Source organism: Dryobates pubescens, chromosome 36, assembly GCF_014839835.1.
Source record: "Dryobates pubescens isolate bDryPub1 chromosome 36, bDryPub1.pri, whole genome shotgun sequence".
In the NCBI taxonomy this organism is placed as follows: Eukaryota; Metazoa; Chordata; class Aves; order Piciformes; family Picidae; genus Dryobates; species Dryobates pubescens.
In genome coordinates this window covers 13,785-41,073 of record NC_071647.1, presented here as the reverse complement: position 1 = coordinate 41,073, position 27,289 = coordinate 13,785, and the positions used below count along the sequence as shown (strand labels likewise).

General features: G+C 46.0%; 1 protein-coding gene across 2 annotated transcripts; it reads right to left on the bottom strand.

The window, feature by feature from the left end:
* Window positions 1–221: 221 nt before the first annotated feature.
* MPP3 (MAGUK p55 scaffold protein 3) lies at window positions 222–18,844 on the bottom strand. 2 transcript variants are annotated; one of them, XM_054176833.1, is made up of 18 exons: window positions 18,741–18,844; window positions 17,464–17,582; window positions 16,972–17,049; window positions 16,434–16,514; window positions 15,592–15,729; window positions 14,708–14,789; window positions 13,201–13,286; window positions 11,766–11,840; window positions 10,648–10,844; window positions 8,850–8,914; window positions 6,046–6,066; window positions 4,550–4,591; window positions 3,976–4,137; window positions 3,163–3,243; window positions 2,859–2,952; window positions 1,974–2,082; window positions 1,319–1,441; window positions 222–440 (listed from the first exon to the last, which is right to left on the bottom strand). In XM_054176833.1, exons 1-18 carry the CDS (start codon window positions 18,763–18,765, stop codon window positions 258–260), a joined length of 1,761 nt encoding a protein of 586 aa, XP_054032808.1. In that variant the 5' UTR covers window positions 18,766–18,844; the 3' UTR covers window positions 222–257. The 2 variants fall into 2 exon arrangements, with proteins under 2 accessions (XP_054032808.1, XP_009899152.1); XM_009900850.2 differs by having other exon boundaries at window positions 222–437.
* Between the last annotated feature and the right edge of the window lie 8,445 nt (window positions 18,845–27,289).

Sequence of the window (27,289 nt, the reverse complement as noted above, 5' to 3'; positions counted from 1 at the left end):
TCTAAAAGTTACTCCAGTATTCTACTGGTCTGTTTAGTCTGAAGATTCACTTTGAAATGACAGCTGCTTATTTAAGATTTTTATTCAGGAAGGTAATGCCACATTTTGACTGTGTTGTTTTCCTTTTCAGTCTTTACCACCTTCTAGATAGACCAGCAGTTTGGAAGAGAATTTGACATATTTCCCTTTTCATATATACCCACCCACCCACCCACCCACAAGATACTTTTATACAATCTTTCCCTTAAACAGATAAGCTATGACCTAACCCAGTTGACTGGCACCCAAAATGCATCCTTGTTTAGTTTCTCTAACACAGATTTCAGCTGATTGCATGCACTCTGAAGATCTTCTTTCACCAGTACAGTGTCAATTAAATGACCATATTGCTCTTCAATGAAAGCTGCTGAATTAATAATTTCCTGCTGTTCTTCATCCTGCTGATCAATGCAAGAAGAGGGCATGAAACTTACAGCATCTATTTTAAAGTTACTAGCACTTTTCTATATTAGCACAGTAAGGAATTACTTTGAAAGGAGAGCTGATACCATTAAGAAAAGGTAGGTAAGAGATTACAACACAGAGTGGTGTGCTACTGCTGGAACGTGGCAGGCTGTTTCAGAAATTCAGGATAGGGAAGGGGAAAAGCAAAACGTTGTAAGAGTGATAGAAGATGGTGGTGCTCCATGCTGCCCAAGCTAACACTTGGAAATCACTCAAAAATTGAGAATGAATGCCGGAACCACCGTCCTCAAGCTCACTAATTTGAAGGGCCTGCACAAAAACTTACCAAATGAACAAAGCTCTGTTAAATATCAATTTCAGTTCAGGTTAATGACATGATGCACTCCTGGTATTTCTCTTTGCATTTACACAGCGCCAATTTGCAGTTGGTCTAGGTTTGGTCCTCCTAAGACATCCACATGCTGTCTTTTGTATGTACCTGAGCGGGTGTTACTCTGAAGGCATCAGGAAAAGGTGGGCATAAAATGGCCTTACCATTTGATGGCGTTGCTCATCAGAAATGTTAAATAATTAAGTTTATCTGAGCTCAGCAGCAGCTTCCTCTGCTGCAGCCTCTGAATGATGTACAGGTAGAAGACACACACTTTGCTTTGTATTAGAGTCATGTTTTAGGAGTCAGAAAATCTTAATCTGCAGTTCCAGCTAAAGTTCCTTTCGCTATACGCACACAGGACCCGCTTAGTGCCACACACTGATCCTTGCTAGCACGGAAAGAGAGCTCTTCCATATTGCAGAAATGCCACTCTAAACACTTTCCTCATATCTAGAAAGACATTAAGGTTAGAATACTTACAAGGGGGGCTGAGATTTCTTCTGACACGGGAGATTTTAAGACCTGTTTTTTCTTTTCTGGAATGAGAGGCTTCACAAAGATAACATATGGCTTAAACTCAGGAGTCCTCAAGTGCTTTACTGCCTGTGAACAGATTATTATTATTTTTTTTTTTTTTTTTTTTTTTCCTGGTTATACATCAATGATCTACTCAAGCTGGGTTCAACACCAGTTTCACTAGTATGCACTCTGGTGTAAAGTCCTGTGCAATATACACTGACCACATTAACTTTTTGCTCGCAAAAGGAAATCTTTTCCTAGTCCGCCTACAAAATATGAATCAAAAAATTCAAAGATAAACTCAGAGTATGGAGAGATTAAGAGCGGATATACTGGCACTAGTTACACCACTTCCTTTTGCTTCAGAAGCAATAGGAAGAAATAAGAATGAAAACCCTCATTTATGCTTTAGGCACCCAGGAACTGTAAACACTGCTGTGCTTTCCAAAGACCCTATTCCACTTAGCTAGCAATAAAACCGTCTGTTAGAAACAGGTTCTGAGAGCATCATTGTTCTTTGCAAGGCAGGCGACCACAAGCGGTGACCAACATCAGCTACTTAGGCTGGTAGCCTACTTAAGAAATATTTGCTTTCTTTAAAAACAGCAGAACTTACTTCAGGTACCACATCCACCAAACAAACCTTCTTTTTAGCCATCACAGACCGGATCGCCTCGAGACTTGTACCATACAGATTTTCTTTGTATTCTCCATGTTCCACAAATCTAAAAAGTCGATATAAATACCATCCATAAAGAATATATAACTAAAAAGTCTTCCTGAAATCACAGTAGTCAAATGGAAGAAGGGGCGGGAAGAGGGTGGAAAATCAGGGGAAGGAAAAAAGGAAAAAAAGAGGACCTTCTTTTTTCTGCTTATTTTTTCCCCCTCTTGGTTATTTAGCAGCAATGCCACTAACGGCCCTTCAGCACTACTGACCAAGAGGGGAAGAAGCTGCATTGATTCAGCTGACTGATGTTTAAGCCTAATAGAAGACACAGGAGGTTTTTCTCTGAGAACAGAACAAAGCTGGCAAGGAAATGGATGCAAATGCTTCCATCTTCTGGGAAACTAGCCAAAAAAAAAAAATAAATAAAAAAATCTATGCTTTCAGGAAACACATTCAATATTAAAGGCTCTTCATAGCCATTGATTCAGTCTCCAACACACTGAAAGTGGACTTCTGAATAAAACTTGTTACGCATCATATTAAATGATGATTAAGTAGGCCCAGCTAAATGTTACTTTCACCAGATTCAATTCTGACTAATCATACTACTAAATTTTAACTTGTGATCCTACCAGTTCTATGTTGTTTCTAAGTTGCTTATTACTGAATCTGAGTTAATGCCAACAGTCCAGAGTAAGGAGGTTTTTACTTAAAAAGTCAAACCCTTCTGATACAGCTAGCCACTGATTTTAGTAGTCAAATAACATACAACGTAACTAGCAGTACTTTTGAAACACAGTCAAGCATGCCAGTATTTTAAAATCAACTCACTTGTTTTGCTGCACATCTGTCTCAAATGATTGCTTAGAGACAAAATTGTATTCTACTCCCTCCTTCTCATGACTTTTCTTTGACCTGGTTGTATCTAGAAAAAAGTGCACACGTGCCAAGTTATGTGGTGATCTATTCTGCTATTAAGGGCAAATACGGTGTAGGAAAAAAAAACCAATCTAAAGTACTTCTGAGATACTTAGATAAACAATAGTCAAATTACCATCCATCGGTGCAGCTAGCAACACACTCAGCATTTATGGAGTTTATCTGCAGCATGCAAAAGTCAGTAAATTTTACTCACGTGGAACTGCAACACCATACTCCTGTGGGTTCTCTGACACAACTTTCTGCTTGAGCTCACTTAATTTGGCCCCCAAGCAACCTGATAAAATAAAACTGACTGACAGATTTCTCTGTGGAATGAAATACTGCACAGAGAATTTCACACAAGCATCAATTTCACACAAACTATGATACAGAAGTGTGCTTAAATACACTGGCACATAAAGAAACCTTATAACCTGCCACGTGTTTGAGCAACATCATCATCAAAGAAGCCCGAGCCCCTGAACAGCCTGCAAAGCTGCGTCGGCACCAAGTCAGAAAATCCGTGACGTTAGCAGGCAGCTTTATGAGCTATTCTCGAGACAGCTCGGGAAACTGCCTTGACACAAACCTGCTAAGCATACCGACTTAAAATTGCATGCAAAATTTTGTTAGGTATTTCTAACTACCTTTTCATTAATTACTCTGACAGTATAAGCACGCATGTATTTGAGTGAGAACCAATAGGAAATGAATCAGAACGCTGAGGAGGAGTCCTACATGACTAGTGTTACAAGGATTTGGTAAGTTAGTTGGTTTGGTTTGGTTTTGTTGTTAATAAAATGCAAAACTGTGGTGTGTTTGTTGTTGTTTGGGTTTTGTAAACAAAAACACCAAACAAAAACAATCAAACAAAACAACAACAACAAAACACGAACTAAACACCCCCAAAGGCACCAGAACCAGAAAAACAACTCCAAACTAAACATCAGTGGAACACCTCCCAGAGTGCGAGCGATAAGGGAAAAGTGAGAGATGTGAAAAATACTGAACCTACTGCATAGCTTACCAATCAAAACCACCAGCCTCTGCTGTTCACCAGGCTGGTGCTGGTATTTTGTGACTTCTTCGTATGTTAGGAACTCTGCTGCATCTGCCTGCTCTGCTTGCTTTCCTTCATTCAGATTGTTCTTCTCTTTACGACTTAATCTAAAGCTCCTTCGTAAGCCAGCTGTAGACGAAACCAAAAGATGCTAAACCCTCTTCCCTTGTCTAAGTTTTCAAGCTTGTTCAGTTTTAAGTCACTGTGGTTCTGAACAGGATTTACGCACAATTTTTTAAAATAATCAAATCAGTGCCCACATGCTGATCTTACAGATGAAAAATTTGCATCTCACATAGAAAGCCAAGCACCCCTTCCTGCCACCCTGACTTGCCAAGTGTTGGCTATGCCAAAGTCCAATTACACTTCAGCATAGAGGTAATCTAGTTAACATTAATCTAATTAATGTAAACAAGCTATTTTGTTTTTTAAACTGAGAGTGCTTTTTTTAGTGTGTGAGGTTTTGGTTTTGTTTTCTCCATGCCCCCTCCCCCGCCCCCAGGAGGTATTAGGGAATAAGAGAGGGATTTTTGTTTCTCACCTATGTACTGTCCATTGAAGTATCCTTCACAGTCACAATCTTCTGTAAATTAGAAGCAGAGTTGGGGGGCGGGGAAGGTGAAGCAGGAAGGAAGGGCACAGGGGAAAGGGCAAGGAGAGGAGAGGAAGGAGGCATCTTAAACTCTGCCTGCACTACCAGTCTGGCTCACCAGTGGGAAAAGGGGAAATTTTATATCCCGTGTTATGTTCACAAGTATTAATGACATACAACTTACGTGCCTTGCTAGCAGTGTTTTTAATGACTTCCTGAGTGGGTATGATTGTCTAAGCATCTCTTCTGAGATTTCAATACCGTTCAGTCTTGAAAGAAGGGAATTAGAGATGACCGAAATACGCTTTCTAAATACTATCATTTTGACTAACTTATTGCTTATTAATCCTTTATTAGCAAGGTAAGGATCTGGTGCTTCTGTTGTACGCATGTTTAGAAAAGAATATACAAATCTATGTTAAAAAAGGGAACCCACCTCCTCAATCTGCATGTTAAAATTTAGGCACCTGTGCCATGCCCTGCAATAACCAAACAACTCTACTCATTTTAAGAACTAAGTGGATGGCTCTGGGACAAGCCTACCCCCAGACAAAAATATACATGCAGCCTAAATCTTTTAACAAACTGTAGCAATCCAGAGAAAGCGCTTTGTTTAATGAACAGTTTGATGAAGGTTGGACTCGATGATCCTCGAGGTCTCTTCCAACCTTAGTGATGCTGTGATCAAGCAATGTTAATCTATACTCATTAAACATTGCGCCTCGGTTAACGGAAGATACTAGCAGCAATACACGCCTATCCATAGCTAAGGTCAGAGCTGTTCTCTGCGGATGAAAGGTAGGCTTTAGTTTCACACTCGTACTTGGATAGGGTACGAGTCACAGTCAGCTAATTACAGAGTAGGATGAGAACCTTCACTGGAGTTGATGGAACACTGGTACTTGGAATATTATTCCCAAGAATTAAGTCTAATGTGAGAAAAAGAAATTAACAGCATGCAGAATTGAACAGAAAATACAGGATATGTGAAAAGGCTTGTGGTACAGTCGCAAACTGCAGGAGTTCACAGTTGCTCATAACGGAAGTCACACATAAACCGGTCCAAACAACAGTGAAGAAAAATTAATTTGGATCCATGCAGGTGCTCTAAAATGTTAAACCCCAATATTTCTGTATTAAAAGCAAGCAGAAGAACAAAGAAAACACAGATACAAAGACTACATTTAACTTGCAACTTTTTTAATGTATAGAACATGTCAGTGCACATCAGAAGCCAGTCTCTTCTCTTGAATCGGGAGTAAACTTGCCATTTATTACCTCTGTCAGAAATCCAAATTAGAGTAGATTAAATAATGAGTTGGGAAGAAACTGCTGTAGGAACAAGCTACATCTACTATTCCCTTTGATCGTGGGCTTAGCAAGTATTATAGGAAATGCATTGTTTGTTTATATTGAGACAGAAAATTTGTTAGGAGGGTACCTACCTTTATCAGAAGACTGATCATCTGTAGTTAGCATGAAAGGCAGAGTTGGTGTGATATTAAAAGACTGGCAAATGATACAGTACAATTAGAGGGAACGGAAAGAAGCCAATCGGCCCAGATGAACATTTAACAGGCTTTTCCTATCTTAAGAAAATATACAGCAACGTACCCTTATCAACCAAATAAAGACTTTCTTGCTAAAATTCAGTATTTTAACCAGTTATCAGCCCAACTGTCTTCAGAACACCTGAGAAAATGCCTCAGTAGCACTCCTAATTATCTGCCTCCTAACACCGAATGTAATGGAACCTACTTTGGAAAAGCTTCGTTACATGAGCAATGCTGTTTTATGATTTGGTTGCACATCTTCCCTGCTCTTTGCAGTGTAAGAACACCTGAACCTTTTCATGAGATGTGGAATGCACTACAGGTCAGCAGCTCACTGATAGCAGGACAGACTGTCTTCCAGACAGCTGGCCTCCAGAGCTGGCAGATGGAGCCAGGGAGCTGTATAGTTCCCCTGTGTTCCAGGAGGAGGTAGTTAAGAGATCTCCTCAGCCGCTTGGATCCCCAGAAGTCCATGGGACCGGACGGGATCCATCCCAGGGCGCTGAGAGAGCTGGCAGATGAGCTGGCCGGGCCGCTCTCCATTTTTCAGCAGTCCTGGCTGACCAGATAGGTCCCAGATGACTGGAAGCTGCCAGCGTGATGCCCATCCACAAGAAGGGACGGTTGGATGAGCCAGGGAATTACAAGCCTGTCGGCCTGACCTCGGTGCCAGGCAAGATTATGGAACAGGTCATCCTGAGTGCAATCACACAGCACTTACAGGATGGCCAAGGGATCAGGCCCAGCCAGCACAGATTTAGGAAGGGCAGGTCCTGCCTGACCAACCTGATCTCCTTCTATGATCAGGTGACCCGCGTGGTGGATGTGGGGAGGCCTGCGGATGTAGTCTACCTGGACTTCAGCAAGGCCTTTGACACTGTCCCCCACAGCAAACTCCTGGCCAAGCTGCCAGCCCATGGCTTGGACGGGAGCACACTGCGTTGGGTTAGGAACTGGCTGGAGGGCCGAGCCCAGAGAGTGATGGTGAATGGTGCCACATCCAGCTGGCAGCCAGTCAGTAGCGGTGTCCCCCAGGGATCAGTGCTGGGCCCCATGCTCTTTAACATCTTTATTGATGATCTGGATGAGGGCATCGAGTCCATCATCAGTAAATTCGCAGATGACACCAAGCTGGGGGCAGGAGTTGATCTGCTGGAGGGTAGAGAGGCTCTGCAGAGGGACCTGGACAGGCTGGACAGATGGGCAGAGTCCAACGGCATAAGATTGAACACATCCAAGTGCTGGGTTTTGCACATTGGCCACACCAACCCCATGCAGTGCTACAGGTGGGGGTCAGAGTGGCTGGAGCGCGGCCAGGTAGACAGGGACCTGGGGGTACTGGTTGATAGTAGGCTGAACATGAGCCTGCAGTGTGCCCAGGCAGCCAAGAGGGCCATTGGCATCCTGGCCTGCATCAGGAACAGTGTGGCCAGCAGGAGCAGGGAGGTCATTCTGCCCCTGTGCTCAGCACTGGTTAGGCCACACCTCGAGTCCTGTGTCCAGTTCTGGGCCCCTCAGTTTAGGAAAGATGTTGAGATGCTGGAACGTGTCCAGAGAAGGGCAACAAAGTTGGTGAGGGGTTTGGAACACAAGCCCTATGGAGAGAGGCTAAGGGAGCTGGGGTTGCTTGGCCTGGAGAAGAGAAGGCTCAGGGGAGACCTTGCTCTCTACAACTACCCGAAGGGAGGCAGGGGCTGGTCTCTTTTGCCAGGCAACCAGCACCAGAACAAGAGGACACAGTCTCAAGCTGCACCAGGGGAGGTTCAGACTGGATGTTAGGAGGAAGTTCTACACAGAGAGAGTGATTGCCCATTGGAATGGGCTGCCCGGGGAGGCGGGGGAATCACCATCACCGGAGGTGTTCGGGAGGAGAGTGGATGGGGTGCTTGGTTGAGCGGCTTAGTTAATTAGGTGGTGTTGGATGACAGGTTGGACACGACGATCTTGAAGGTCTCTTCCAACCTGGTTTATTCTATTCTATTCTGATGTCACTCAAGATGGACAATTCCCAGATTTCTAGCCTGTGCAAGGGCAGCACACCTGGCACAGTGTCTGATTGCAGAGTCACAAGGCTGCCCTCCACACATTAATAATAGATGTGCTGAAATACCCAAGAGCAAGAGGAACGAGCCAGTCTAAGATAATGCAGGTCTTCTGCCTTTTAGCTGAATAGCAGCCTCATCATAAGTAGCAGTTTGTGAGAGTAACTCATTGACAGACGTTTCAGAATTGTAAATAACAAAGGCCAGCTCCATCACTAAATGCAAATGGTGTTCCCAGCTCCAGTTTGTTTTCATGTAAGCATAGTAATTTCATGTACCCCTGTAAGAATTTCGAGAAGTGTGCAGTGGGCTACTTTTGCAGCTTTCAAGTTTCAAATCATAGGAAGGGGAAATAAAAGAAAGGAAAAAAAAAACAAAACACCGAACACTAAGCAGTGTGTGAGGCCTTGCATCCTTTAAGGTGAGGAGAGGGACAGTCATGCTTTTTGAAAGAGCATTAGGCACTAGCATCACTTGATAAAGTTCAAACCCAAATCCTCTCATGTGGCAGCTCGCATCCATGCAAATCAATCAGTGACAAATGACACACAAGCATATTCAAACACATTATTGAAGTAACAGAAAAATACTGAAAGAGTGGCATCCACTGAGACATCACACTGAGACATCACTGAAGGAACAGAGCAGACTTACATAACGGCTTTGTCACAGCCCTGGGATGCTGCAGAGTGCCCACTGTCCTTCTGTAAGTCAATCGTCTACACAGAAAATAATGATATTTTAGCCACATAAACTCTGAACTTTAAAGAATTTGGAGCACGTAACAGCATTGAAAATGCTTTCCCTTAAACTACAAAATCTCTGATGCAGCATTTTAAAATACTTTCTTTAAAACTACGACCATCCCAGATTGCTCCTGATAAGCCACCAAGATGGCTTTGATCCATCACAGCACAGAAGTCAGTAACACGTTACTTTTATCAGTCTCTTCCCCCCGCAATTTCCTTTTCCTCGTCCTACCTTTTTTCTTCCCACAAGATTACGAAAGCAACAACTATTCTACTCTACTCTGTTCTAAGTCTGCTGAGAATCCAATTTTTATTTGCCATTTTTACAAAAGAGAGGCAAAATTCCTGTCTGCCACAATCCTAAAACTACTAATCTCAAGAAGAACTCAAAAGTAGGTAACCTTTGTCCAAAATGATCATTGCAGCTATGCATATTGAGAAATCATCTACTGAATTCCAGATCATTTTGAAGTCCTCTGTTACTTACGGCTAAACAAATGAATTGACACAGCTTCTGAAGTGCTAAAATCATAAACCAGAGCTCAAATCTTAATCTCCTGGGCTTGCATTTGCTCAAAATCCCCACCTGCTCTGCCTCAAAAACACACCACCAAAAAAAGCCCCAACCACCCAGCACAAAATCCAGACTTCAAAAACACCTGACTGTTGGCAAAGGAAACTACATTTTCTTCCCAGGTGCGTTTACCACCCACCCACCCCCCGCTTTTTTCGTCCTCCAACATTTGTAACAGGATAAAAAAGATGCTCAGCCATTCACACAGTCACTCAGGGGAAACAAGACACCAAAACAATTTCTGTATTCTTGCACACATTGAAACACAGTTTATAAACTGAAAAAGGAAAAAAAAAAAAAAAGATAAAAAGGCCCGAAGTACAGAAGCATCTGTTGGTACCTACATGATGCGTGCACAGGAAGAAGGATACGGCTGTTCAGGCAGGGTTTTCCAAGTATTGCAAAGAAACACTCATTTAGTGGAGCAAGTCCATCAGAGGACTAATGCACATATTGGAGGCGAGCAACAGAATCAGACCTGTTTAATTCTTAGGTACCCCACCTTTAACACCTGCAATCCTATAAAGGCACATCCAGTAATCTGGAGGGAGAATCACATGAGACCCTTTGCCTAATTTAGATTCCTTCTTAAAGTTTCTCTACTGTCAATGTAAGAACACTTGAGAGATATTTTTGCTTTATAATATACAGTTATGAAAATAGAGAAACTGCAGGCTCCAGAGGGCATCCAGGCCCAAAGTAAATACTCTTAGGAGCCATAAGCAAGAGCCGATACACTTTTTCACTACTACTCCACGTATACATTGAAAGTCGTTAACATAACTCAGCATTCCCTCTCATACAATGGAAGTACACGTCTGCGAAATACAGTGTCTCCGTAAACCAAGAGGATCGAGAGACTGGCATTTCACTTCACATGTGTTTAAGCCACGGCTTCTGTCCTCATTCTACAAAGTATTGAGTCAGTGGCAATCCATCCGAGGAAAGCTACGAGGTTTATTATATAGTTTGAGAAGATGCAGCTTTTTAGCACCCTCCTCTAAGCACCTGGTTTTCACCCTGGCGTGATCCTGCCCTTCAGTTCCCGTGGAAAAAAAAAAAAGCAGCATAAAATCAGTGTGACACTGTGTGTGAAAAGAGACAAAATCTGTAATCTCCATTGACAAACCTCTCTTGGAACTGTTTTGAGGGGATCAGTCCTGCTCTGAGGTTGGTATCTCCGACACGCTTTGCTTGCCACCACGTGGGATCATCTTGGCTTACAACTTCTAGGACGTGTCGTCTCTTAAATGGCAGCCCAGCCTCCTGGCAAGGAATGGCTCTGTCTTCTTTGGGATTATAGCAGAAAAGCGCCCTCATGAACACCTTGAAGGAGAGTAACACATCCTTTCTTGTCCCATTTGGCATTCCAAACTGTCCTTAAAAGTCTTCTTCCCAGTGCTTACACTGTTACCAATGTATACTCTTAATCTCATTTTTTATGCTTTATGGCACTCAAAAAATACTGAAACCTAGCAAGATGCATCTGTATTTTGACAGAAACATGCACTTAAGCAGAAAAACAAATTAACTTCCAAGAGTATACCCCGTCACTGTGTATGGACATTGTGGAATAAATATGGGCCTCAAAGATCCAAGTCCCAAGAAACAAACTTCACTGTCTATGTAACTTCAAAATGCAACAAAGGGAGAAAAAAGGAGGGAGGAAACAATAAAAGGACTTCTGGCAAAGTTGCTTAATTCTATAGACTGTCCTCAAAATGTTCCTTTAATGTATGAAAATGTACTGTTATTCAGCTTTGGATTTGTATCTTACCACTGTTTAACACACCACAGTGGGACTACTTTTCAAAGTGATTTATGTTGCTTCAAGGGAAAATTCAGCAACTGAGAGCAGAGGAGCAGAGAGAGGTTGACAGAGGGATCCTGGAAGGAACCAGTTGAATGGTAGGTCACTGCGAGTGGCAAAATGCCCAGCAATAAGGGAGAGACAGCAGATGTCGCAGTGAGAGGGCAATGCCAGAACACCGGTTTTAGTTGTGTGAGCAGAAATAAGAAGCTGTATTTCAGAACTGTTGTGAAAGAACACGTGCCAAGATGGCGGAGAAGTCATCTAAGTAATTTCACTGAGTAAGGGGGCACTGCATTTTTCAAGAGATCATTCTATTATTCACTCACGAGTCTGTGACACTCCTCACTCAAACAGCAGGAATTTTGCATTTCCCGAGATGCCAGAATTGTGTAAATATCAAAATGCGTGCTTCAGTATTTCAGTAAGTTGCATACCTTGCTGTCTTTTAGACGACCTTCTTCTTTGATAGCTGGAATTATTTTTAATGTTATTGATCCCTGAGACTGAGCCTGAGAAAGATAGAAATACTTTTTACTTTGAGAGCAGAACAAAGACACAATGCAGAATATTCAACTTCCAGACTAGAGGCTAGCGTCTGTTTCTTCTGCTCAGAAGACGTTGAGTAAATCCACCGTTAACGTCACAGCAGCAACAGTTCTGCTGTTCCATGAATCATCCACAACATCGTTCTCCCCACAGTAACTACCCGACTCGAACATACGAAGACCTGCGTTAAAATTCCTTCATTTGCTTTTAGCAATTGCAGTTATTTCCAGATTGCAGTTCACAGGGCACTAAATACTTCTGTGGCCTTTAGTACAACACGCTTGCAGACCGAGCATTTTAAAGAGCTCCTTTGAAAAAGATTGTTGCATTTTTTCCACACGGTGGCTAATGGGCTAGGCTGAAATGTAAACATCTGCTTTCATTCTAAAAATCTGCCCTAGTAAATCTCAACTATAGTAAATTAGGTGCTTTGGTAGTCTGCAAGAGGTTTATCTGATACATTTTAGATGCTTTACTTTGGATTAGATGAACCAAGTCCCTATACACATGTATAGCTCTTGCTCAAAAACAAACTGTGAAAAGGAAATCCTTACGTTGCAGGCATTTACAATGGGAAAGATGAATAGCACCCCAAGGTCCCCACAGAAAAAACTGTACACAATATTTCAAAAGATGTTTATCACACCCCGCCCCCCACCTGCCAGACCAAAGCAGTTATTCTCCTCATTAAAGATTATTTTCACCTACGATTAAAGGAGGTGATGCCAGATACTTCAGTTTCCTAGTGCTGCCACTCTTACTGCGTTCCTACCTGCACTCCACACCAAGGCATGGGAAAACCAAGCCTCAAGATGGGATTCAGAGACCAATAAGCCTTAAGAGCTACACTACTTTCTACCAAAATTTGTAGGCATTGATGTTAAAAGAATGTTGAAGCAAGAATTTGCTTACATTGCACTGAATCTGCTGGTAAAGAACAGGCTGACAGCTCTATTGAACACACGGCTGAGACTTTCTTCAGGTGGCTAACACATGATACGAATAAACTGCTTATCTTCTAGGAATGCACTTTTCATTTGCAATTTGTTTGTCAAACAAAGCATGAAAGGGAAATTCTTGACAGAGCAACATATAACTTTGTATTTCTATCTTCCTTGGTACCAATTCAATTCACAGATGTTTCTGAAGTCAAAAGCAGAAGGCTAATGCACAGGGAGAAGGAAAACTCTCAAAATGTAAAGACAAGAGGGATGACATCTTTTAGCTCTAAACGTATTTTAAGATCATGGTTCAGCGTCATCATCTGTTATAATTACTCCATCACCCAACAAACACGATCTTGAAAAGAAAATGAGCGCAGACCAAAATCTGACTTATCTCTTCCGGTCGTTTGTGAAGCACAGCAATGCCATTGACTTCTCTCAGTTCATCTCCAACATGGACAAGACCTGAAAAGGTGGTATGTAAATCAAAACAAGTCTACAAACTGGAAAGCACCACTTCTCTGATATTTGCCCTAAATCATTAGCATGTACCTTATCTCCCTGCTCCCCTAGCTTAATGGACTTCCTGCTAGAGCCTAATGCCTTCTCCTGCTCTTTTTCCACACGGCTTTTTTTCGTGCGTGCAGCACAATTTCCTAAGAGATCTCTGTGGAGATAAAGAGCACGTGGCAAGATGCTCTGGAAAATCACTGCCTCTGTATTTGCATCAGCACCAAGAACACAAAACTGGAATAGCTTCGTGAGGGTGGTCAGATCACCAGGAGACATGCTACTGACTACGCAGGCAGGGATGACGCGGCCATCAACTGATATGTCAACGCTCACATGGTCCCTTTTAACAAGGCCCAAAGAGGCCCTTTCAGGTTTTTAGGTTTGTTTGTCCAGTTCAGTAAGAAATGTTGTACTCCTGCTATTTAACTACTGTTACTGACAAATTCTCAGCAAAGCAAACAGGAAACACCACATGATACATGGAATGAAGCCAAATACTATATTAAAAGTTAAGTTCTGTGTTTTCTTTCTTCTAAAGCTTAGACTGCATCCATCCGTCTTGGCATTTTTTTCCTATCAGCTATTTTAGTGAAAAACATGCCTAATTAAATTAGCAGATTAATGATGAAATAGAAAAATGCTAAATGCACACTAGTCATTTCATATTACATTTATCAGGTTACACCAAGTTTGAAAATAATAATGATCAAGAAGAAAGCTGTAATTAGAAAAATTACTTTTCCTTACAGTAATTCATTCATTTGGGGGCTGAATTACTTGTATACATGCAGGCATGCAGCCCGCACTCTAAATCTCATAGAAGGTCAGTTCACCTTCGTTAATAAAATCTGGATAATCACGTTCTAGAAAATGGAAGGTCAAATAATGTGTGAATTAACCCGGTGGATCCTGAAGGCATGCTGACTGACAATATACACACAGAAGTCTCCCCCACCACTAGACACCAGAAATTCAGTAGTCAAATGACTGTATCGTGCAGGCTTCCCTTCATAGCCAAGACAGGCAATTCCAGCATCGATCTACCCCATTCTAAAGTTTGTTGGTGTGATTTTTCTCCAGCAATATTCATCTCCCTCCATCTCCACAGGAAGCCTGCATTCTTGTTCAGACTTGATACGTAACAGCTGTCTGTTAAGATTTCAATAGGCTGCTACCTTCCTTTTTTTAAAATCAAAGCTGAATATACGTACACAAACGCCTGTGCCAAAAGGGCTGGTTTGGGAACAAACAGCCACCAGATTTAGTTTGAGAGTAGCGCTCTAGGTATGCGCATACAGTCTGCGTGTGCTTGCACAGTTCTGGGAGTTTAAGAAGTTTACAAACGCAATTTTAAATCCTCCTCAGAAATTTACCACTGCGATCAGCTGCACCACCTCTCATGATCCTTGCTACAATCACAGCTCCTGTGTGTTCATCTCTTCTGATGGTAGCTCCCTGAAATAAAAGAAGTAAAACATAACCCCCAAACATACACACTGTGTACTCCACCCGCTCGAGAAACGACCAGAAAAAATTTGGTGAGACTGCAGCGAGTTGTGCAATAACATGCAAGGTGGAACGTGTCTTTCAAACTGGAAACTATCTGTTCTATAAATTTTGCCTTCCTCGTTGACAATTTTCACCATTACCAAGCTTTTCCCTTTCACGTGCCTGTGAAAGATGCACACACCTTCCTTGCCGCCAGCTCCGCCCAGTGCTTACGCTGCCTGCGTTACTGCGGCGATCAGAAATCACTCAAGCGTGCACAAGAGAAGGTCTCACAGGACACCTTCTGTGTTCGGAATCTTCATACAATATACTAAAAAAGCGCTTTGGCAGATTTCTTCCCCAACACAGTTGTTTTCCTTAGGAAATCAACACCTGCGTTCATATAAAATTAGCACCTTGTCAATACGTTTACCTACAGCTATCAAACATACTCTAACCATCTGTCACTGACTTCCGTGCCAATGAAGGCATTCATTAATTTAATGCTAGCTACGATTTAGCTGTATAAGAAGCATACACATTCCCTACGTCAGCTGGCCTTAGAAACCCATGCCTATCAAGCATCTCACCCAAAACTGTGAAGGTGTATTTGCCAAAGTTTTCTTTTTATGGAACTTTTATTAGCTTCAGAACACTCCTAGGTTTTTTTTTCCCAGACTATTTGATGACATGGCCACGCATCTCCTCCATACTTACAGCAACCATTTTGTACTAGTTTTACAACAGGGATGGTTTATCTTATACGTACCAGAGGTTCTTTATTTTTCACTAGCCGAACAATTTTCACCGATTCCTCATCGAAATCATCATCGAAGTTATGAGGCAGAGGTGGAAGGGCTGGGTCAAAGTTCTTCTGTGCTACAGTGTCATGTACTACAAGCATTGCCTGCACAAAGGAAGTTAAAACCAGTAATGTATCACTGTGCTACTACGGTTTCCAGTTCTCACATTTCCAACATGACAGCAAACTTAAACCTCTCCCTTCCCACCCTCACCATACCCTGCTCATCATGTAAAATGTGTACCGGTCCACATCAATGTTTAAAGTCAACGCAGGCAATAGCAAAGCTTGACCTGAATACACTTAAGAGAGAGAATAGACTAATACAATAAACCAGGTTGGAAGAGCCCTTCAAGATCGTCGCATCCAACCTATTATCCAACACCACCTAATCAAGCAAACCATGCAACCGAGCACCCTAGCAAGCTTCCTCCTAAACACCTCCAACGATGGTGACTCCACCACCTCCCTGGGCAGCACATTCCAACGTGCAATCACTCACTCTGTAGAATTTCTTCCCAGGATTATGGAAAGCAAAAAGTTCAGAAATTATATCCTTTTCTGTTCCCTCAGAAAATATTAAGGAGGGGAGGGAAGACACCGTCGTGTAATACGCACGAGAAGTCCACACCGTCTCTGTCCCTTTTATATCCTAAAGCTTGTGCAAGAATATCGTAGTGAAACGTAACTATAGTTTGTAGGAGGTTTTTCCTTCTCTTTAGGGATTCTGATGTAGCTCTTCCATTACAAGACAGACTGTTGGAAGTTTGCAAAGGAATTTCTCTAGGGTCTCTGTTGTATTTTTTTACCCTGAGATGTGGTGTTGACAACAGCTGAAGTAGCTCTTTTTCTTCATCATTTACTGGAGCAGTCTGCAATTCTTCTATTACCTTTAAAATAAAAATTAACAACCTCAAAAATTATGACCTTGACTGGTGGACTCCTTTTACTTGCAAGGGAGTGTTTCTGGCAACTGTTTGCTAACTTCTGTCGTCCTTCAAAGTACTGTGTGCAGACCAAACCCAATCCTAATCAATAGCACACAAATACTAAAAGAAAGGAAAGCTTCTTCGTCTATTTTGTTTTTCAGATAGTGCAGGAAGACATCATTGGGAATCAGGACCCTAGCCTTTAAGCATTTCGTTTAAAAGTGACTGCACCAATAGAATTTCAGGAACAAGGCATTTTTGAGCTCTTATTTCCTTTACCAATCATGAGTGAAACCAGCCAAGGGATTCCAGTGACAGCTGGGGAAGACAAGAACACATACAGTGCAATTGCAATGTTTGGATTTGGTAGAAAAGCCAACTATTACAGGAAACCAAGGAGACAAGAGTTTGAACTCACATCTTCAACTAATCCTGCTGCACTATGTAAAACAGGAGTCGGACTCTGTCTTTCGTAATGATGAAGTTTTTCATGAATCTGAAAAAAAGATCAGATACATTACTACAAGGAGACAGACAGCTTCATAAATACACTCACATCGGAATGTGTCTGAGGTAAGCATCAGAAAATAGCCTCTCTTTGGGTTATGTTTTTAGGAGTCTCCTCTTTTTGCTTGCAGCCATAAAATCTGTTAAGACTTTAGCAGCATAAGGGAAAAAGTGAAGGCATTTCACACTGGGGCATTTTATCTGCATTTCGGCAGTCAAGGCAGAAACGTTTTCCCTAAACACAATGTTAATTCTCAGTGAAAGTCCCTAATGTTTTTGTTTAACTAAACGGATGCTTTGGTGAGCATATAATTGAAATAAAAAAAGAAATGAAAAAGATTTAACAAATTAAAGAGAGTAAGTAACCTGCAAGGAAAATACACGTTCACAAAAGAACTTTTACCTTCATCAGGTAGCTGAGACTTCTCTCACTGAAGACATCCCTAAGGAATCCAATTTCCTCTTTATGATTTGAATCGGGTCTTAGCTGGGACGTCAAAAGGGCCAAAGTTTCATGCAATCCTAAATTTAAATTCAAGTCAGAACAACAGCTTCGTAGATAGCACGTCTCACTTCTACTGCATACTTATCAACTACATTTACTTGGGTGCCATCTTGCAGATCACTAAGGTCACAAAGATTCGTGCTTATCTTCTACTCGTCCATACACTAAGTCAAAAACTACCAAAGCAATCTATTATTTGATGACATTACTTTCAAAGTTTTCCCCTTCATGTAAATTACTCGATGTTTCAAGAACAGCTAGCATCAGAGCCACCAGAGTGCCACGGCAAGACTGGAAAAACGACACAACTACTACTTTTGTTGCACAGCTACCAGCTCTACTTCCCTAGCAACTTTGCTTTACAAGCATTATCCTGCCCTCGCCTCCTCTAAGGCACCTATTAGGTGCCTTAGTCAGGTTTGACCAGAGAAGAAAAGGACTGGTGTAGACTTCCACTTCAGTGGAAGCAGACCTTGCGGTTAGTTATCGATACCCCAATTTTGCAACACAGAGGGCCAGATACACGTTCCACAACTGGGAAAGCAATACCAAACCCAGTCATAATTACAAAACCCACACCACAAAACCAAACCAAATAACCCAGCAACAAACAAAACCAAACAAAAAAAATGGGGAGAGTTGCAAAAACCTGCTCCGTTGACTATCGTCTCCATGATTTTTAATGCGCATCTGGCTTCAAAGCTCAGCATCATCGGTGTATACAGTTTCACCGAGGGTAGCGTACCAGAGAGGCTGGTAAGCAAGCCTTCAACAGAGCAACTGTGTTTTTAAGTTAAACAGAAGAATATTAATAAAGCTTTCCAATAATTATTCTGAAAATATTAAGTGGCACAGGAAGCCGCAGAGATATTAGAGCTGATCTCTAATAGACACACGTTACACCGAGAGGCGCAAGTTTTCGCACAGAAGTCTCTCTACCGGCATATACTCAGGAGCTCCGGGGTTCTTATGAAACTAGGCGCTAGCTGACTAACCCGAATTTTCACCTCTTATACTCCACCCTCTTTGCATTCTTTTAGGTAATTGTTTGGGGGGGGGAAGTCTAGTTCAACTGTCTTAATTCCCTTCTATTTAACTTCAGTTTGAATGAATTTCCTGCATGAAACACGAACAGCGAGGTTTCAGTCACTGGACTGCAGAAAGCATGCAGTTACCCGAGTCTTCTGAAAGCACTGGCATGGCTTTGCTGTTAATCTTGCAGACAAACGTTCAACTTAACGCGATTGTTTCCTCCCTCTGGACTGTGAATCAGAGGCAGACCTGAAACAAGCAAAGACAATACCTAAGCTCAAGTGTGCAAGCAAAATGGCAACCAGGCAAAAATAGTAAATTCTTAGTACACATCTCTTTCAAGTGCTCAGTTTAACCTCAATCAGGCAAACTTCTGCAAGTGACTACATGAAAAATATTGTATTATATAATAACCATATGGTGTCTTGGGTGAAGCCGAAGAGAGCTGGTGATTCCCTACTCTGTTCTCAAGTTATGCAGGCCTTTCAGATCGGTCTAAAAGCAGCAACACCACATGCACGGCAATAGCACGCAGAAAGATGCTTCTGCCTAGAAGACCGCTTCACTTCTGTGTACAAAACCTGTCCAAATCTTACTACAGCAGTATCTTGCTAGGTACTGCACCTGCTTCAGCACTAGAAAAGCCACTGCGCTTACGAACGAACGAAACACGGAGAACGCCGCACACCGGCACCACGGGGACAGCCTCTCCGTCCGAGCTACCGCAGCTGGCGCACGACTCCACGGCCCCGCGCCGGGAGCGGAGGCCGGCGCCCTGGGCTCAAGGGGAGGGGTGGAACGAGATCGGGGCCAGGTTATGCCCCGCACCCAACTTTCCGCCGGTCGGCTGCGAGACATCTTTTGTCCCCAGCCGCAAGCCCGGACCCTGCGAGCACTTCTGCGGCCCCGTATCCATCATCCGGAGGACTCCGTAGGGCTTTCGCCAAGCACGACCCCGAGTCCTCGGCCAGAGCCCCCACTAAGCAAACCCCCAGGGAGCCACGGGCTCCCGCCACACCGAGGCCCGCACCTCAAAGGGAGCATCAGAACCCGGCCCGGCCCGGCCCGGCCCCGCCCGGCTACCTAAAATGGCGTCGCCCTGGCCGCCACTGCCGGTATCCTGAACGCACCTGCAGCGAGCCCGCCGCCGGGCGACCGTTACCTGCGGGTACGTGCCTAAGTCCGGGCCCGTGCGGCGCCGACTGGCTGCCCAGATATACCGCAGAACGGCTCCTCAGCGCTCACGTCGCCGTAGCCCGCTGCACTCATGCCTCTTTGAGAGCCGTTCTACGCACTACCTCTCTCCATCTCCTTCCGGGCCCGACGGCATGCCGCCCCTAATCCTAGACCGGCGCCGTAACGGCAGCCCTGCACCTGAGCCCGTTCCCGTACCGAGGCACGCCGGGAACCTTGCGGACGTTATCGGATCGCGGATTCTGCGCATGCGCTGTAGGTCATCCCGTTGCCATGGCAGTGGCGCCTCCCGTCGCTCTGGATGCGGCACAGTCGTTACAGAGCCGTACGTTTTCAGGTGCGGGGAGCAGCCTCCGCCCCGCCGAGACCGATCGGTGTTGCGTAGCTAGGATCTCCGCCAGGGAATTCTTTCCTTCGGAGAAATCACTTTACAGTCAGTGAGTAGCAAGCAAGAAAAGCTGTCTGGCTCTGGCTGTTGTGGTGGCCAAAGCAGTTCAGCTCTTCAGATGAGCCTGCTGCTTGCTGGTCAGGGCCGTCACTGGGAGGATCACTGTTTGTGCGAGCAGCCTCTGTCACAGATGTAGCTTTTATTTGTGGAGTCAAGCCTTTCATTCTTGTTTGTTAAATCATGGAAGTGGAGAAAAAAAAAACCAAAAAAACCCACAACAGCGCCAGGGGATTTTTGCCTGTGCTGGGTTAAAGGTCAAGGCTGTGTTTGCTGTAAAAGGCTTTTGTGTGTGCCGTGTTTCTGTGGTATTTTTCATGTTGTTTTACTCCTGGGATGAATTTAATGTACTTTGTGCTTCCCAGCGGAAGAAGCGGAGAGCTGTCGCTTCTCACGTGCAGCACGCTCTTAAAGGAGAGGTGAGTGAACATCGTTGCTGGTCTACTGGTCCGTCGTTGCTGCGGGAAGCTGTGGGCCGCACAGCCCAGGCCCGGGCATCTGGCAGGCTGCTGAGCAGCCTCGGGTGCCCGCGAGCCGCTGTCCGCTCTGGGGGCAAGGAGATGCTCTCGCTTTCCCCGACAAAGGCTTGTTCTCTTTCTCGCTCGCACAAGGAGAGCGGATCAGCGGATCGGTCGATGAGGCGAGATGGATCTGAGGCACGTTTTAGAGCGACTTGTGTCAGCATCTTGAGTATTGCAGAGAAGTTGGTGCTTGTTCCTGCAGAGAAAGAAGTGCTGGGTGTGTTGCGTTGCATCTTCCATCCAGCTGCACTCAAAAATCTCTCTGGGAACAAGTGTTGGCTCTGCGGAGTGCATCTGGTGGGAGGGGTGAGGGGCACCGGGAGTCTCGTGTTCCCAGCGAGAGAAAACTCAGCTGTCTTTCTGCTCCGTACAAGTCCAGAAAGTAGCTTTTGGGGTAGCCTGTAGGGCACTGGAGCACCACAGTAGGCTGCATCGCTGCAGGAGGACCAAAGGATGCACGTGTCTGAGAGGCAGAGACAGCAGCGTGGAACCCGCCCACAACGTGCAACGTGCGCCTCAAGGCGACCAGTGCTGCCAAAGGGTCCAACCGAAACAGGGTGTGAGAGACGTGGTGCCGAACTCTGGCACGTTCCCCACCGTGGGGCAGCCACCAGCCGGTGGCGCAGGGGCTGGGGTAGCTGCAGCTGTTTGTGGGGGACCCTCCCCCCCTCTCTATTTCTTCAGCACAGCTCCCCTTTTGGGGGAGGGGGGATGTGTACACATTTAACTATGAAAGGAATGAGCTGCTGCCTGTGCAGTTTGCTTTATTTTCTGCCGTTTTGGGGGTGAATCAAAAGGAGCGGGGGGGATTCTGGGCGGAATGATTACGCCACGTGGTGCAGGGGGATGATGCGGCAGAGGAGGTGAGTGGGCAGAGGGGGCACATCCTCAAAATGCTGAAATTCTTGGAGGGGATCACAAAATATTTACACACGTAAGTAGTGGTGTGAGGCAAGATGAAGGACAAAAGCCTTTCATTTTCAGCAAGAGACCGATGAACTGTATTAATTTATATGTAAAAACTACTTTGAAAAGCCCCCCCTGTATCTCCTCTCTTTTGTAAAGGCTCTTGGAATAAAAAAATAAAAAAGTCCCAGGGCACCCCAGATGCCCCCAAATCCATCAGGCCCCCACCAGGCCAGTTCCCTGCCTATGCTTTTTGCCTCTCTTTGCTCAGAGTCCGGCCCCTCCAGTAGACCCCCAAAACCCTGACACCCCCAGACAAAGCCCTCCCAAATGCTAGGGACCCTTCTGCGCAACCTAAAGCCGTTTGTAGCCTGTCTGGACCCCCGCAGAGGCCCCCAGCCCCCGAAATCCATGCTCCCCCCTCCCTCCGCCCCGTTCCCAGCTCGTTCTTTCAGGCCAGCTATGATCCACTTCAGCAGCCCCCCCCACCCCCCCAAAACCCTGACACCCCCAGACGATCCCCTATGGAATTCTCAGGACCTTTCTGCACACCCTCCCTCAAACGCATTGGACTCTGCCTGGACCCCCCAGTCATCCCCCAGAGCCCCCCAAATCATTGCCCCCCGCCCAACCCAGAACCCAGCTCGGTCTGAGTTCTTCCCAGTACCTCCCAGTTATCCCTTAGGAATTCCCCAGTGCCCCACTCACTCCCCCCCCCAGTAATCCTCCCCCCCCAGAGTCCTTCCACAGCCTCCCAGTAACCCCCAGTACCTCCCAATAACCCCCAGTGCCCTCCGATCCCCCCCACTTCCTCCCCAGTGTCCTTCCACAGCCTCCCAGTACCTCCCAGGACCTTCTAGTACTTCCCAGTAGCTGCGCTCTCATCGGTCGGTGAAGTTTAGGTGGGAAGTGCTTCCACTGGCTCCATTGGTCCAGATGACCCCAGTTTGGGCTCTGTTTACTTTGGGGCCATTTGGGCCAATTTAGGGTCCTGTTTGGGACTTTTTTCCCAGTTGTTCCCAGTCCCTTCCAGTTCCCTCGGAGCTCTCTCACAGTTCTTCCCAGTGCCTCCCACCTGAGCCTCCACTACCTCTTAGTCTCTACCAGTTTCCTCCCAGTTTTCTTTCAGTCTCTGACAGTTTCCTCCTCCTTCCCTCCCAGATTCCACCTAGCGCCCTCCCAGTCACTCCCAGTTTCTTCCCAGTCGCTTTCAGTTCTCTCCCGGTCCTTCGGTGGGAGGAAACTGTTGGGACTGGGAGGGCACTGGGAGGAGGCCATTACTCTGTAGTTTGGTAATGCTGAGAGCTGCAGCTGGTGCTGAGCTAAACAGAATGATCACAGAAAGCTTTTGCTCTGAAGCTCTGCCTGCTGGGGGAATGAACGTTTTTCTGACAGCTCTCGGAGGAACATTTCTGTACAGGTGTTCCCCAGGGCTCAGCTGCTCAGAACTCAACAGTCTTGAAGGGGAATAAAACCCATGGAAAGCTGTGCCTGTGAGGTGACAAAGGGGGTCTGGAGACACGTGAACGGGTCGGGGGGCACCAAGACAGCGCCGCCCTCCGCACGACGGCGACCTTCCTATCCCAGCTGCCGGCGGCGCTCCCCAAAAGGTTGCCGCCCTGCCCAAGATCGCCCCCGCCCTCTCGAGCCGGCACCGCCCTCCCGAGCCGGCACCGCCCTACCCAAGCAGGCACCGCCCTACCCAAGCAGGCACCGCCCTCTCCACGGTGGCACCGCCCTCAACAACATGGCGCCGGATGCTTTAAAACGCGTGAGTGCAGGGCTGTGGCTGGTACAGCTCGTTGCTTCTTCGCTGTGTCGCAGGTCAGTGCTAGCCTCTGCTGCTTTCTGGGGTTTCTCTATAGGTGTCTCGCCGCTGGCGCGGGCTGGCTGGGGGGCGCTGGGGGTGTCTCGCCGCTGGCGCGGGCTGGCTGGGGGGCGCTGGGGGTGTCTCGCCGCTGGCGCGGGCTGGCTGGGGGGCGCTGGGGGTGTCTCGCCGCTGGCGCGGGCTGGCTGGGGGGCGCTGGGGGTGTCTCGCCGCTGGCGCGGGCAGGCTGGGGGTGTCTCGCCGCTGGCGCGGGCAGGCTGGGGGTGTCTGCTTTCTGGTACACCCAGTGTTTCCCCACTCCTTTTAGGAGTTTCGTCTGCAGGACTCTTGCTGTTCTATACACGTTGTATTTGTGTGTGTGTTTACCTCAGGAGCAGCCTGTACGGTGTGCTTTGGAGAACAAGACCACAAGTAAGTCTGCTTTGTGTTACACTCACGAGGAATGCGCTGCCCTGGGAAGGTGATGGAGTCACCATCGCTGCAAGTATTTAAACTAAGACTGGGTGAGGCACTTAATACCATGGTTTGGTTGCACTGACTGAGCAAGTGAGACGCGCAGCAGCGACACGCTCGGCACGAGGGCCGCGGCTGCCGCGACGGTGCAGCCTCGCCCTGCAGCCTAGCAGGGGATCTCCTTCTGCTTGGCTTGTGTGGGCTCCAGGTAGGGTTTGATCTGTCAGTCAGGAGGGAAAGGCTGAAAAGGAAATTGTTCAGTCCACGCTTTTACCGAGGAGATGAAATTTCTGCCAGTGTCGACTCCAACCGAGCAGGTAGGCAAGCAGAAGTCCTCTGATGGGTATAATGGGGGTGGCAAAGAGACTTCCCTTGTTTCCATTGTGGAAAACCTCTTGTTTGTCCCCTGACCCCAGGAGCTTCTCACAGGGGCCGCGTTCCACTCCAACAGGCTAACGGCGAGGCTGCGCTTGGCACCTGGGGATGCTGCAACCGGAGCAGAGAAGTTGTGTTCCTGGCAGTTCTCTCTCCACCTGGATCAGGACGAAGGTGCAGGGCGTTGCTCTGCAGCTGGGCACCGCTGAGAGCTGCAGCCGGTGCCCAGATCAAAGACAGCTTTGTCTCCAAGGCCAGCGCTTCTCCACAGAGGAACCAAGATTTCTCTGCAGGTATTCCCCAGGGTTCCTCATCTGCTCAGAATGCCCAGCTCCAGTGCCAGGCTGATGTCACCTCACAGCTGTCACTCTGTTGCTGCTTGCCTAGGGGTGCTGGAAATCTTCCTGGAACTATTGGAGAATAGGAGGCTTTGTCTCTCTCTGTTTGTGGTGCCCTGAGAAGCACTTGTACCGACACGGGCTCAGAAAGCAGAAACAAAATAACGAGAGCAACAGATGGAAGAGATGGGTTGATTGCCAGCAAGAAATGCACGGACTGCAAGGTGACTTTTGGGGTAGTAAATCCCAGAACGTGTAATGCGCTTGGAGATGCGGACCCGCACAGCAGCGCTCGCAGAGAAGCGCAGCAAAAACTCAGCTGTGTGCCGAAGGTGCAAATCCTACTGAGAAGGGCGCCCGTGGGTCGGGGTGATAAAAAGCAGGGCAGCCCCTCAGCTGTCTCTCTTTCCTTCCACGATGGGGGTGGGTGATGCAGGAGAGGAGCAGGTGAGCGAGAGGTGGGGGAAGCTGCCCAGAAAAGCTGCTTGAAGGCCGGAATGCTCTCAGAGGGGATGAAAACCCATGGAAAAATGTATTAGTGTGAGGTATTCCAGCAGAGAAAAAGCTGTGCTCTTAATCGAGAGATTGCAGAGCAGTAGTAATGTGGATGCAAAAAGGCTTTGAAATTACTCTTATTTATAAATTAACACCCCCCCCAAGACACACACAAAGGAACCATCCCTGGTTTTATTTGTAGTTTTTTAATTTGAATGGGAAGTCAAGGGGAATTTAGAGGCATATAGAGGCTTGTGGGGGCCCATGGAGGGTCTCCTGTGGGTATTTTAGTTGGATGGTAAGGGGTGGTGGTGATGGCGGTAAGCTTTGCAGTAGTGGCCTTTGGTGGGGGGTGGTGTGTCCAAATAACCCTAAACATCCAACTAAAAGATCCTTTGGGAGACTCTCCAGGGGCCCTCCTGATCCCTCTATGTGCCCCCAAATTCCCCTTGGAATACCCCCAGGTGCACCTTAGGTGTCAACTGATCCCCTTAAGAGGGATGGCATCACTGACCAGTTATGGGCTTCTCTTGCCCCTGTGTGTGGGGAGCAGCCGAGTGGGGCCCTCTTTGAAGGTTTTTCCATTTGTATTGAAAACAAAGAAACAAAAAGAAAAAAACCCAAAGAAACCAAGAAGGGCAACCCCCCCCTCCCATGGCAGACAAAAAGGAAGGTCCACTGTTTTTACTTGATACACCTGTTATATTTATGCTTTGAAACCCTCTTTTGCTCTCCCTAGAATTTGCTTTTACATTCTAGAAGCTCTCCTGTGTAACCGGATGTAGAGGAATAGTATTACGTGGGAAGATGTTTTGGCATAGCTTTGGAAGACGATAGGGAAGATTTGCCTTTGCTCGAGTTAGAGAAAGCTGTGTTTTGTCTTTGACTCTGAGAGTAGTGCAAACCCTTGGGAACTGAAGGAGAGAAACTGGGCAGAATTTGGTTGGATGTGTTAAAATAGTTATTATGACCTATTGTATGCCTTAATTACGTGTATGCCAGTAGAAAATGCCCAACTGAGATGTGCCACGTGTGCCTTCTGATAGGCTATATTAACTTTGCTGTATAATGTAATAAATGTCTTCAGCTGCTTGCATCTGGCCCAGAAAGCGCCGCTGGAAGTAATTAAAACATCGATACCTCAACAAATGGTCACTCCGGACCGAGGTAAGCGACTGGGGAAACTGAGGGTTGGTGCCTCCTTTTGATGAGCACGTATGGGTAATCAAATAACAAAAGATAAGTTGATACTGGGAGTCATTACTTACATCTGGGAGGAAAAAAAAGGGCAACAACGTAGGATGAAAAGACACGGGAGCGGGGAGGGATGGTGTCGTTCAGGGCGGCAACAAAAGTTAACAACATTGTTACATCTTCCCTTATGGCATGGGGACTAATTAAAGATTCTTTAGATCAATTAGCAGAGCCTTACAAAGCTGTTACAATAGTAATCGATGCCATTTCACCAGAACAAAGCTGCTCTTTGACTTCTATGCCCCCCCAGCCCCCCTCCCCTACCACGGCCACTAAGCTCACCCGCACCCTTGGAGCTGCAGTCGCTGGTGCCTGGCCGATAGCAACAGCGGCCCACTCCCCCCCTGCTGCTGGACACCCCCTCTCCCCCACTAACTCTTAAAAGTTCTTCCATGTGTTTTAATTGTGGACAGAAGGGACACTTTAGGCAAAAAGCATGACTTGGGAGAGGATGACTGTCCTAGAAGCCTGTAAGAAACACTGATTGGCAGATAGTTTTGTGTACTTTAGGAACTGCTGCTGTAAGTTGTACACACTAACATCCAGCGATACGGAGTGGAGAAGAAACAATGGCATCTGGCACCTCGAGTTTTAGGCTCAAAAACATCAATTAAGCTCAAAACTGCTGCTATCACGTCCCATGGAACTCTCCGTGCCTTCAGGGGATCCTACATTTGACCTGGAGGCTGCCTGAAAGGGCAGCTGCTGTGAATTCGGTGGCCTTCTCCCCACCCTCCTTTTCCCCCCTGCCCCTGTCTGTACTTACGGTGCCTTTGCTAGCCAGCCACCTCCCCCACCGCCCCTTTTCTGATAACCTCTCTAGTCTATGAAAGCTGTGTTCTGATTTAAAGCAGCAATGATTATTTCATTATTTCTGATTGTG